Genomic DNA, 12,845 nt, shown 5'->3' with positions numbered 1-12,845 from the left:
CAAGGAGTTATTTGGGCAATGTGTTTATTCTGAAATACAGGACATGGAACATGTATTAGTTTGCAAAACTGATCGAGTTTGTTGATTGTCATTCCTCACTAATTAACATGGTAAATCTTGGTTAACGTGCTTTACATAGGTAAACATACGTTTAAAAAACATTACTGATCATTTATTGAATCTTTTTATTTCAGCGCTGGATGAAGCAAGCCCTAGAAGAAGGGATGACTCAAACCTCGTCTGTACCCCAAGAGAATAGAATTCAGCATCTATACCAAAGCAATGAGAACAGTAACTCTTCTAGCATCTGCAAAGACAATGCAGGTATATACTTGAATATAACTTTAAGAATATATACTAGATGAGGATTTGATTTTAAAAAGCAAAAAAATGCTGATTGCTTAGAATTGTGAGGCATAATAGCAGTTGCATTAACTTTAGTAATTCAGTTACCACTCCATTTCACTTCACACCATCCATCTAAAGAATGTATGTTTTTATAATACAAGATAGTCTGCATGGCCCTTCTAAATAATTATAAAATTAGTAGAATTGGGGGTTTATTGTTTTTTGGAAGCCAAGTACCATGGCATTGTGAATAGAGAAGGCTGCTTTGGAGCCAAGAAGACTTGTACATGATGTGACCCTTAGCAAGTCACTTAACATCCCAATTCATAAATTGCGGCAGAGTCACCAGTTCTGCATTGGAATTTCTGGGACTCTGTAACATGTAAAATCATACAGCCAAAGATTTTTCATAGGTCTTGATTTTTTAAGTTTATTTAGTTAGTGTGGGGTAAAATGTTAAGAATCCATGTGGTATAATGGATAGAGGACCAGCCATGGCATCAAGAAGATCTAAGTTCAAATCCCATCTTTGACAAATAGGAGCTATTTAGTTTTAGACAAGTTCAAGCAGCTATAAAATTGCATAGTAATTACTAATTATTCTGTATTTGTGGGTAGAATTTCCTCCCTGGGAGCATGCTCTACAAGTGCAGATTAGTAACTTTTCAGCAATTTATATTTGTTAGTATGAGATCTTAAGTCTGCTAAGCTACAAAAACAAAAGAAATAGCATTACTATCTTAAATAGTTATTTTATATTTACATCTGTCTTTTCAGAGAGAGATCTCAAGTCAGGGATCAATTTTCCTGGGATGACAAACAAGGAACTAGGCAGTATATAGATAATGGCAAAATTGGTTATAAAAAGGTTAGATTAATTTAAAGCAATAAGTCCATTTATGTTAGAAAAGGTACAAGGAAATTTATGAAGTAGTAATGTTGTGGTACGAGTCACCGAATTTCAAATGTCTGTTGGCGGGAGGGGTGGCTGAGAAAAGAGAAATTATTTACTAATTAGCCATTTCTTAATATATTTCCATAATGAGTGTAAAATTGTTTTAAGAGAGGTAAACCTTTAGAATCATCCTCGGTGTTTAAGTATCAGAGAAACTGGAGATGATTAGAAAATTATCCAGACAGTTTTCCTCCCTCCAGAAAGAATTCTAGATAAGTGAGGTAAAGATCTTTAATGATAAGTTTCTTGGTGAAAGTGAAGTGTGTCTGAGTAGTACCTTCACTCATTAAATATTAAATTCCTTCTTTATGCTAAGTCCAAGGGGTACAAAGACAAGCAAAAGACAGAAATTAGTCTAATGAGGAGTACAACATGCAAATAACTGACAGACAAGCTATTATATAAGGATAAATTGGAAATGTATCTTTCTGTATTTAAGAGGGGGAATCAAGAAAGGGCTTTCCTTAAGAAGATGGGATTTTAGCTGCAACTTAAATGAAGCACTACTAGAATTCTAAGCAGAGTGGATAGCCAGTGAAAATGTCCAGAGTGGGGAAATGGAATATTTTATTCAAAAAATACACTGTCACTGGAGGTATAAGAAAATTAGGGTTGTGAGAGAGCCAGGACAGGTTGGTATGAAAGGCTTTGAATGTCAAACAGGTTTTTATCCTTGATTCTGCGCATGATAGATGACCATTAGGATATAGAGTAGGTGTGAGGGGCAACACATGGTCAGATTTTCTCTTTAGAAAAATTACTTTGGTGGCTGACTGGAGGGTGGTCTGGAGTGAGGAGACTTGTAGCAGATAGAACAAGAGGTCATTGCAAGATTGTCAGATGATAAAGGCTGAGCCCTAGGATGAATACAGTGTCATAGAGAGAAGTGGGGATATAAAGTGGAGGGTGATAATCTTGACAGAGGAGAGGATGTGGGGAAATTATGTTTGGTTTTGAACATGTTGAAAACATCCAGTTCAGAATGTCCAATAAACAATTGATGCAGTATTGGAGGCTAGCAGAGAGATTGGGGCTAGATGGATAAGTAGAGATTCTTCACCATGAAGATGTTGGTTGAATCCATGGGAACCAGTGATTGCCAAGCAAAACAATATAGAGGGAGAAGAGAGGGCTTAAGGCAGAGCCTTGAGAGACACCCATTGTTAGTGAGCATGACCTGGATGAAGATTTAGCCAAGGAAACTAAGAAGAGGGAACAGATCCTAGGGAGAGAACTAGGAAAGAAAAGTGTGAATCACTAATGAGAAGAAAGTCATCAAATCAGAGACAGTGATTGAAGGTAGAGAATGTACAGAAAGATTAAGAAGGGTCAAGATTGGATTTGTCAGAACATTATTGACTTTGGAGAGCAGTTTCAGTTGAACAATAGAGTTGAAAGTGAGACTTTAGAGTTGAGGGTCAGTAATAAACATTTATTAAGCACCTCCTCTGTGCCAGGCACTCTACTAAGTGTGGAGAATATAAATATGCAAGAAGGGGAAAATAGGACATTTCCTGCCCTTAAGGAGTTTACAATCTAATGGGGGAACACAACATACCAGAGGAAGCTGAGAAAAGGGGAGGAGGAGTATTAGCTGGGGGCATAGTGGAAAAATCATAAAATTCCAAAAATACTTTACCTAGGTGAGAAATAAGATGTTTTGAGATGAACTTCCTCAATTAATAGAGGTTTGTGAGTGAAAGTATAAACTGTGAATTAATCTGTTATCAACAAGGTCATTTTATAACTTTATACAAGTTTTTGCTGCTCAAGAAATATAGAAAATTGAGTTCATTCTCAAAATACTGTTTATTCTACATCTTTTGCAGAATTTATTCAAGTATTTGTGATGATTTTTAAAATTAGGAAATAATCTAAAATTGAATTGCTAAATGTGAATTGGAAAACTTATTTATAAAATTCTACTAATATTAGAAAAGACAGAACAAATTTCTAGGGAAGATGACAAAAACAAGAGCCAAAATGCATTCAGAATGAACTTAAGTGGGATAGGAATTAGTGATAAGTTGGTGTGAGAAAGAATGAAGGCTATTTCTAAAAATTGATTGCATTCTCTCTGATAGATTTAAAAGGTTTCATGGGCTCTTGATAAGAAAATTGCCTTTTTGACTTGAACTGAAAGATTGTTACTTGAGTGAGCCTCAGAAATAGGGACAAAGTTGGTTTGGAGTTCTCTGAGAAATTGGGAGAGTTTTGAAAATTATAGTGGGAGACATAAGTAGAAGCTTTTTGTGGACTTTCTTTTTTGATAGGGAGAGTTACTAATGGAACAAGACTACCAGAAGAAAGGAATTTTTAAAAGCATTGTGGTTTGGAGATTAATGGCTTTACTACAGATCCTCCTGTTAAGCTACAGTTTCAAATTCTCATCTAAGCTTTGTATTTCACAGACTTACTGAGCCCATTAAAGAAATGGAAGTCTCGCTATCTGATGGAGCAGAACGTTACCAAGTTACTGAGGCCTCTGTCTCCCATCACACCTCCGCCTCCCATCCCCAGCTCGCAGAGCCCACAGCTTACCGTACCCTGCTCGACTCTTCCAGGAGAGGAGGAATGTCGGAATGGATATGGCCTGATGTTCTCCCCAATCCCATCTCTTGCTACTAGTCGATGCAATACGCCTCTGCAGTTTGAGGTGATTGGGGTTTGGTGTTGGGAGGGGCCAAATATGATGATCCTATACATTATACACCCACAACAGCTGTAATCATTCCACAAATGTGTCTAATCATGTGCCTCACACTGTCTCTGCAAGTGAGAACTCTCAAGGCCACCTTTTAGTCTGACATCTTAGGAACTGTCACCATTCTCTAAAGAATAGGACTAGTGACACCACCCATCCCATTGCCTTTCTTTTGCATGCCAGTTCATGAACCTTCAATCCTGCTGGCAGTAAGCATGCTAGTCTTCCTGCTTTATCTGTAGTGTGTCCCCTAAAAACAGTAAGCCTCCAGCCCCACAGACCAGCCACGTGAAACCAATCTGGAGATTCCAATTAGACTGAGTAGTGAAGTCTTTTTTTTTCTTTTCTTTTTTTCTTTTTTTTTCCTTTTTTCTTTTTTTTTTTTAATTTCGTATTACTGCCTCATTTTATAGTTTCATGGAACATTGTGGCATGTGAATGTTTTCACATCAGTTCACTTCACTGTCTTGTCTAGAAATTAGGAGAAGGCAAGTAGCCATCAACATGGCAATATCATACATTTTTATCATCTGTTGTCCAGTATATGATAGAAATGTATCTGTTTTATACTTAAGCTCTTTCTAGGAGTAATCTTGAGATATTCCAGTTCGGGTGATGAGAGGTTTGCTGGGTAGAATTTATTAAACATCCATCTATGCATGTTGCTTTAATAGGTGTCATATATAATTAAACTAAAAAGACACCATCTTTTCCTGCTTTTTTCAGCAAAATCTGTTCTAACTGAGCATGCTCAGCTCTGCCCCTAAGGCTCTGCCTGTATGTAGATTTTACTCCTCCAGGTGTTCTGGGTTAGAAGTAAGTATTCTAGCTGATCACAGAGGCATCTCTGCCTTCCCTCCAGAGCTTAGGTGAGTGCTTGACCTGCAAGACCTTGGATCATATAAATGGCAGGTCAGGATTACACACAAAATTAGAATTTTGGAATTAGCTTCCCCAGGTCCAAATTGAATGGACTACATCAAATACCTCTTTGGAGAAGACTCTTGAATATTAAGCTATAATTTAACTTCATTAGATTTCTCTGGATTTGCTATGAAACCAACCAATTCAGTCCATTTGAATTTTGACCTCACTTATATTGTAGTTGAAGCTAACTCTTCAGTTAGTAAATTAAAAGTTTTATATTGGAAAAATTTCACAGAATAAAGTTCTCCCAGGGGAGAAAGAATTGTAGTAATAGGAACCAATCTTTATTAGCTTTATTAATACCAAATTTTTTTTTCCAGAATTGGTTTAGCCATTCAGCCCTTTGTTCCCATTTTTCACCACTTAAAAAGGATTTACACCCAAGCTTTCCAGCTCAGCAGTCTACAAATAAATCTAGAGTTGTGCCTATTCATTTACTCTTTCATGGTGGTATCTAATTTTTACTCTTCATCAGGAAGGAATTTAGAAACTGAAGAGGGTTTCCCCTCTGTGTCAATTAAACTTGATATTTAGTGTACCTCCTGTTGCATATAGCAGGAGATCCTTTTTACCAACCCTCTAAAACTAATTTTATTAAATGTTGTTGTTAGTATAACATTAAGACAACATTTAATAGATTATTTATATAGATAGATAGAATCCCTGTCTCCAAAACCCACAATGCATCAGAATCAACAGACATTTCAAAATCATTGTGCTAGGCACTGGAGACACAAAGACAAAACCATAAATGTCCCTGTCTATGAAGAGCTTACATTTTACTAAGAATACATGTACATAGATACAAATAGCAAATACAAAGTTATTTTAGGAAGGAGACAGCACTAACAACTGTTCTAAAATCTGATTTAATTAAGGAAAATCAAAGCTTTTCTTATCAGTAAAGCAAAACTTCACCTTCTGACCTGTTTGATGTCGTTGCATTAATTGCCATGTTTTCCTATATTCTAGTCCAGGGGTAGGAGAAGTCCTTTATCTTTGAAGGATTAGCTTCACAAGGGGAAAACAAATCACAACTTAATTATGAGGAATTTGATTTTTAAAAGAAGAAAGTCAAAATCAGGTTGAACTTTCCCACTACATAAATTTAAGTGAATGTTTTCTTCATTGAATGCAACAAATAAACTAAGCTGGCCATAATAGCAAAGTGAAGTGATTTGAAATTGGGAGGGAGAGGCTGGGAAATGAAATTATTCAGGACCAAAAAAAAAAAATTTTTTTTCCAAGTCAAGAGAAAATAGGGATGTTAGGAAATAAAGTTAATGTGAAAGAGTATCCCTAATCCTGATCCCTACAACCTTCCTTCCTTCCTCCCTTCTCCAGGTTTTGCTACAGTGCTTTGGCCTACATCCTTCCTTCCATCCACTAGCTTGATAAAAATTCCCCAGATCTTCCATATTTCTACCATCAAAACTCCTATGTTGAAAAAGTCTTAATTTCTCCCTCTATTGCTGGCCACAGTCTACCAAACCCACAACTCCATCTGCTTTTCAACTTTCCATTTAGACAAAATCTATCCAGTATTGTATCAACGCCTCCCTTCAGTTCTGGTAGCCTAGGTCTTAGTGCAACCATTTAGTTTTCCCCTCCCCATCTCACCATTTAAAAGAAAGGATTTATTCCTTTTAGTCTTAAGAATAATTATCTCTGAGAATGTCTTTTCAGAGTAAAAGTACTAAGAATATCTCTAAGATATCAGGTCCTGCATCTTATCCTGGAACTCTTTCAGATCTGTTATAATATATTTGTGAATTTCAACATCTGGGAGAGGTAATATGGGAACCTGATAAATACTTATTTGGAAAGAAGTAAAGATTATGGTGAGTTATAAGAAGTTAAGCAAAGGGCCGGGTATTACCTTTAAAGTAGATGTTCCCTATTCCTAATGCATAGTCCTTGTGGAACAAGACTTGTTCTAGTTCAGAAGGCTACCAGGACCTAAGTAGCATTCCTGCAATGGTAGGTACTTGTGCCCCTCTCCTGGTAGTCAGCTGAAAGATAGGAGGAAATGGAAAAAGTACAGGAAACAGTTTATTTAGATTAATGGGGAGTGATAGAATGCCACCAATAATTAAAAAGTTAGGTTTCACTTCATTATTCACAAATCATAGCTTGCCAACCTCTGATCTAGAATATAAAGAAATATCATACTGTAGAACTGTACCAATCTTAATTCTTAACTAGTATCCCCTTGGGATATTTAGTTATAGCATGGGGGAAAAAAAAAAAACAGTTGATTTGATTTAAATGCTTTCTAAAGCACCAGGAAGCATTTAATATGCCAAGTCATTGACCATTGGGATGAGTTCTACGGTTGAGTATTTCCCCTATGCATTCTGATAAGAAAAGTCATGGCTAACATCTATGCTTGCTTTTACTTTTTTTTTTTGTTTTGTTTTGTTTTGTTTTTGTTTTGTTTTTGTTTTTTGTTTTGTTTTGTTTTGTTTTGCTTCTTGACTTTGAGTAGATGAATAACAAGATGCTTTTCCCTCCTCTAGAACATATCCTCCCCTGAGAGTTCCCCTGCGCATAGGCCCGAGTCCCTGTCACCCGAGGTAGTTATCACACCATCTCAATCACACTCGGAGGCTGAGAGTGAGTGTGCATGAGTGTGGACCTGAGTGTGTGGGGAGGAGGGACCAAGGGAAGAGTGTGAATGGGGTTATGGGCTGGAGGGTGGCTGATCTTTCCCAGTAAGTTGAATGGATCTTAGAATGTGTGACTGTTCGGAATTATCACAATGTAGATCAAGGAAAGCCAAGTGATTGTGTGGTTTGTATGTGGGACAGTGAAGGAATCGCCCTGTGAAAAGAATGATTAAGTACTGAAGTGAAGTTTGAAGGCACATTGAAAAATGTCTGAGAAAGGGAGCTCCCAGGCAGTTTTAGGAGAAGAGAAACTTAACTGAACTAGAAGTTGAGCTATTTTTGTGTTTATTTCCCAGGCTTATGAGAGGATGGGACTGGTCTTAGTTTGGTGAAAAACAGCTTGTCCCTGCCGCACCGTAGGAAAAACATAAGTTTTTTATTCACTTGTGTTTTGGGTGTCAAATATTTTTTTGATGATGAGATGATTATTCTGCCTTCTGACTTTTAGAATGAGCTACCTTCCTAATTGAGTGCCTTTATCTGATATGGCTAGTGCCAAATACTGCAGAGAACTAATAAATCTCAAGATCTTCATTGAGATTTGCTAGCTATGCTTTTCCCAAGGTGATTTCATTGACTTAAATAGCAGCAAGATCAACCATGACTGGTTGTTTCTGGAAGATGTAATGCCGTGGCCAGAGCAGGTGAAAGGTTTTATTGCCAAAGTTTCATAAATGAAAAGGTATAAAATCTTCCAAAATATATGGTCAAGTCCCAAAATTGAAACCATGGGATAGATATTGATCATATGATGGTCTCTGAAAGGTGAAGGTGGCGATGTTCTAATGGAGAGGAAGTATATGTTTTGAAATTTAATGTAAAAGAGAGAGAATTGTCTTTTCTTGGTGCTCAAAACTCTTAGGTGCTATAGTGATGCAGTGTCTTGGTGTACCATTCCAGGTAGAGGAAATATCAATAGTTAAGAATGATGTCTTCCTTCAGTAGAGATTACATAACTGATTGATTATTGGTAATTGACTGTCTGTGTGTGTATGTCTTGATGGCAATTTGTAGCCAATACATAGTTGTAAAATAGTGACATATGGCTGATGAGATACAGTCTAAGTGCATGGATGGTTCTGGAATGTTGTGCTGTAGTGGGGCTGTTCTTTTGATCTTGTGGTGTGCTGATGTGTACCTAGATGGTAAGCAAAGAATGGAATGATCACCAAGTTGGATGTAAAACAGACACCTGGTTAACAGTGAAAATGAATGGATAAATGACTGAAGGAAGTACTGGTTGGTTGATGTCTTTAATACCATTCATCTTGATTGAACTAGTAACTTAAATACTCCCCTTTCCTTCTCCCCCCACCCTTCTTTCCTTCGCCCTTCCCCCTCCTAGCCTCCGTCAGTATTAATTTAGAAATGAATACATCAGGAGCCAGTTATCTTAAGACACCAGTCTCACTTCTATAACGTGCATGGGGCTCAGGTAATTCCCTTATTTTACTGCAAGTCCCTTTTTATATTACAAGGTGACTCAGCAAACTCAAAAAGCTGAGCAGATGAGATAGTCTCATTTGACCAATCCTTTAATTCTTAGTTCCTGAGTGCTTTCCTCTGGAAAGACTTAAAGCAGTGTAGGGAAAGGCTGGGGGTTAATTAGACATCTGGCCTGTGTAACTGTCATTATGTGGAGCTTTTGCAGACATTAATGGTTTTCTTTCCTCCACTACCATCACCCCATCTTTTCTGCCTCACTTTCTCACCTGTACCCTTTACTCCCTTCCTTTCTGCCCCTCTCACTTTCTCCCCTACCCCATGTCTTCGTTGATTTCTGTTTTTCCAGCTTGGTCTCCGGACAGACCTGGATTTGGCAAAGGTAGGATACCTTGAGCCTAACACTAACAACTGCCTGGAGAGACAAGTCTTGCTCAACCCAGGTCAGTCTGATCTGACCTCTCAGCCCTCCATCCCTCCTACGTCCGAGAGCAGCCACCAAGGCAATAATGGAGATGGACAACAGACTCTTCTAAGGAATTCAGACCAGGCCTTTCGGACAGAATTTAATTTAATGTATGCCTTCTCACCTTTGAACGCTATGCCTCGAGCAGATGGACTATTGCGAGGTTCTCCCCTGGTGGGAGATAGGAAATCTTTCAATTCTGATGGGAGGTATTGCGGCTCTCCTGCAGAAGGATATTCCAGCAGACATGAACACGGTCTAATTAAAGATATAACTCGTGGATCAATGTCACCTTGTGGTGAAAAGGCCAATGATGGAGTCAAGCCTGCCCCCCAGAACCCACCGCAAAGGAAAAAGGCAAGTATTTTCACATTTCTTCCACCATTGAAGAGCTGTGTTTAAAATGCAGGTGACAGTTTTCCTTTTCTGAATATACAGATATACATGGTTACGGTAGATGTTTCCTTCTAAGAACTCAGAGCAGAAAGGTATACTTCATAAAAATAAAAGACCAAGATTTGTTGGCCTGGCTTGCTGAAGAATAAACAGCAAACTACTACTCCTTTTTACTTTAGTTTTTCCCATGAGTAAAATAAGGAGAGTAACCACTAGGCTTCAGTTCTCTTTATCTGTTACTATACTGCATGATCTTTAAGGTACACTTGACATTTCTAAGTCTATTATTGCCCTAATATAAGACACCTGAAAACGTTCTGGATTTGAAAACATAACAGCAAAAACATCATGGAGCTGAAGTACTAAATAATTAGTTGTGCTTCTTAAAGAATAAATCTTTTAATTCCTTCTATATCATTCTTACTAAGGATTTCTTAAGGCTTAGCTTTAGCTTACACGCCAAGAAAATTGTCAGAACTTTTGCCTACTTCTTTCATGATTTGAGTACGTTTAGTGTGAATCTAGAACTTTGTTGGTGTTGAGTCGTTTCAGTCATGTCCCACTCTTCCTGACCCCATTTGGGATTTTCTTATCAAAGATACTGCTTTGCCATTTCCTTCTCCAGTTCATTTTCAGTTGAGGAAACAGGCAAACAGGGTTAAGTACCCTAGGTTACACAACTAGTAAATATCTGAGGTTGGATTTGAAGTCAGGGAGACCAAACTCTAGAGTGCTTTATCCATTATGCCACCTACCAGTGCCAACCATAGAGCAATCTCACTTTAAACATTTCTTAATCTTCTGTTTGTTTTCTTTTTCTGATGGTATAAAAGAGCTGTCATTCTTTAAAGCCTTGTTTTTTTTTTGGTTTTTTGTTTTTTGTTTTTTTCACTTTCCCAGGTGTCTTTGCTAGAGTACCGTAAACGGAAACAGGAAGCCAAGGAGAACTCTTTGAATTTGGGAGGTGACTCTGTACGGTGTACAGGGACTCCCACCCGGCAAGGCAGCAATAGCTCAGTGTCTGACACTGAAACCTATGGTGTCCAGGGATCTTTAGCCCGAGCCCCATCCTCCCCTCACAGGGGCTTCTCCCCATCCCATTCCTCTGTCCCCCCAGTGGATGATGTAAGCCCTACAGACCCCAGGGGTACTACTTCCTCATCTCACTGCAGACCTCAAGAGAATATCAGCAGTAGGTGGTAAGTATTGGACTGAATTTACTTTGATTCTTTATAAAAAGAGTTCTTCTAAAGCCATTCTAAACTTTGCCTGGAAAGTACTGGTGTCCTTCTCTTAGAGATCAACCTCCTTCTTCTTCTCAGTCAGTAAGTGTAATTGTATCAAAGCACAGCTCTCACCCTCACTGCTAACCTAAGAAAGGCCACTGAACCTAAGAAACGGTCCTTCACCATTTAACTTTGAAAGTTGGTAGCTACCACCATGACCTCTTCTGCTCATTTGCTCTAAAGGTAAGTATTTTTGTGAGCTTAGCCTGGTTCCACTTGGATGATTTCTCAGTCATTATATTTATTTAGTGAATCTTTTGTACTGAACACTGTGCTAGGCAGTGGGTGTACAGAAAAAAAAAAGATAAGAGAAAAGGCATCAACCACCTTATTTTGTCAGGTACCAAATAAACAAACCTAAACTATCAGTGTTGGAGAGAGGGATTACTGAAGGATAACCTTATGTCATGGCAATGAGAGCAGGCCCTATTCCTAGCAGAGTTGCTAACTCATGGGCACCAGTACAAATGTTTCTCCCTCTCTGGGTCTGAGGTTTTTGTCTATCTGAGAAATGGAAGAACCTGGATCAAATGTTCTTAAAGGTCCTTTCCCATACAAACAGGAGAGGAAGAATAGTCACCAAGGACTGGGACCTTCAGAAAATGATTGTTAGAGAACCTTTCCTTGAAAGAATGGGTTGTAAGAAAGCAACTGTATAATGTAGCCAGCATTCACACAGTGCAATATAAATGAAGCTGCCTTTTAGAGTGGGATAAAGTCACAGTCAGGTTCTTCATGTATAGTGAACATTTCACATCTAGTCTTATTAGTGGAATTGGTCCCAAGGAACATGATTTTAAAATGTAGATAAAAGAATACCTGGTGGGGTTTAGTTCACAGAGGACTTTTCAGTTGTCATTTAAATAGTATCTTATTACCTTCCCAGGATGGTTCCCACATCTGTGGAGCGTCTCCGAGAGGGACGGGGCATTCTGAAAAAGGTTCTCCGCAGTAGTAGCAGTGTGAAGGTATCGCAGAAAGAGGAGCCCTCCCCCGCCTGGGAGAACGTTGCTGAGAAAGAATCAGGTGAGCCAAGCCCTCCCTTTGCCATGACCTCAGAAGATGAAAGAGATAAGAAGAGCCAAAGTTTTTAAACCATAGACGTCTTCTATCCACTTGAATTTCCAGTTTAATTCACTTGACATTTTAAGAATACAGGGACAGTGGCAGACAATGGATTTTCCCATGTTTATCCTTCATTGAGGTTTTAAGTTTCCCTCTTCTTTTCCATCATAGGTTTCTCTGATGATGTCCCTTATGCCCTTACTGCTTTGTAATTCTTCACTTGTAATGGGTTGTGACCTGCTAGCATCTACCATACCAACAACTTCCCCTTGGCAGACGTAACCATCAGTTTGAATTCTTCAGAAACTTTCACGACATTACATGACTTTAACAGCCATATAGCATCATGACAAGAATGAGAGTGTTGTACAAACTCTTGTAAAATAACCTAGCCCTCTCTCTTCCCCCTATCATGTCCATTTGTAGTCTTTGTCCAATGTATGTGGACCAATGGACTAGCTCTGGAAATGTCGTTTTCATCCATTCAGCTTTTCAAAACTTTTTGGATGATTAGGCCCAAAGTTGTGCTGGAGCCATCTTAAACTGGTTCATAAGATCCATCCTTTACATTTTCATCATGAGTATA

At 38.3% G+C, this 12,845-nt stretch overlaps 1 protein-coding gene across 9 annotated transcripts in view; it reads left to right on the top strand.

Annotated features, from left to right (window-relative positions):
• SETD5 (SET domain containing 5) overlaps positions 1–12,845 on the top strand; it is a 70,268-nt gene that overhangs the window by 51,580 nt on the left and 5,843 nt on the right. For 6 of the 9 annotated variants that reach the window (XM_074283964.1, XM_074283965.1, XM_074283963.1 and 3 more), the window contains 6 exons: positions 195–324; positions 3,715–3,959; positions 7,454–7,510; positions 9,396–9,869; positions 10,809–11,107; positions 12,081–12,220. In XM_074283964.1, coding sequence (XP_074140065.1) covers positions 195–324; positions 3,715–3,959; positions 7,454–7,510; positions 9,396–9,869; positions 10,809–11,107; positions 12,081–12,220 — 1,345 coding nt within the window. The remainder of the gene's footprint in view (positions 1–194; positions 325–3,714; positions 3,960–7,453; positions 7,511–9,395; positions 9,870–10,808; positions 11,108–12,080; positions 12,221–12,845) is intronic. The other 3 variants (XM_074283968.1, XM_074283967.1, XM_074283966.1) reach the window with 1 other exon arrangement.

The sequence above is a fragment of the Sminthopsis crassicaudata genome, chromosome 1 (assembly GCF_048593235.1).
Source record: "Sminthopsis crassicaudata isolate SCR6 chromosome 1, ASM4859323v1, whole genome shotgun sequence".
Lineage (NCBI taxonomy): Eukaryota > Metazoa > Chordata > Mammalia > Dasyuromorphia > Dasyuridae > Sminthopsis > Sminthopsis crassicaudata.
This window is presented reverse-complemented; position numbering and strand designations above follow the sequence as displayed.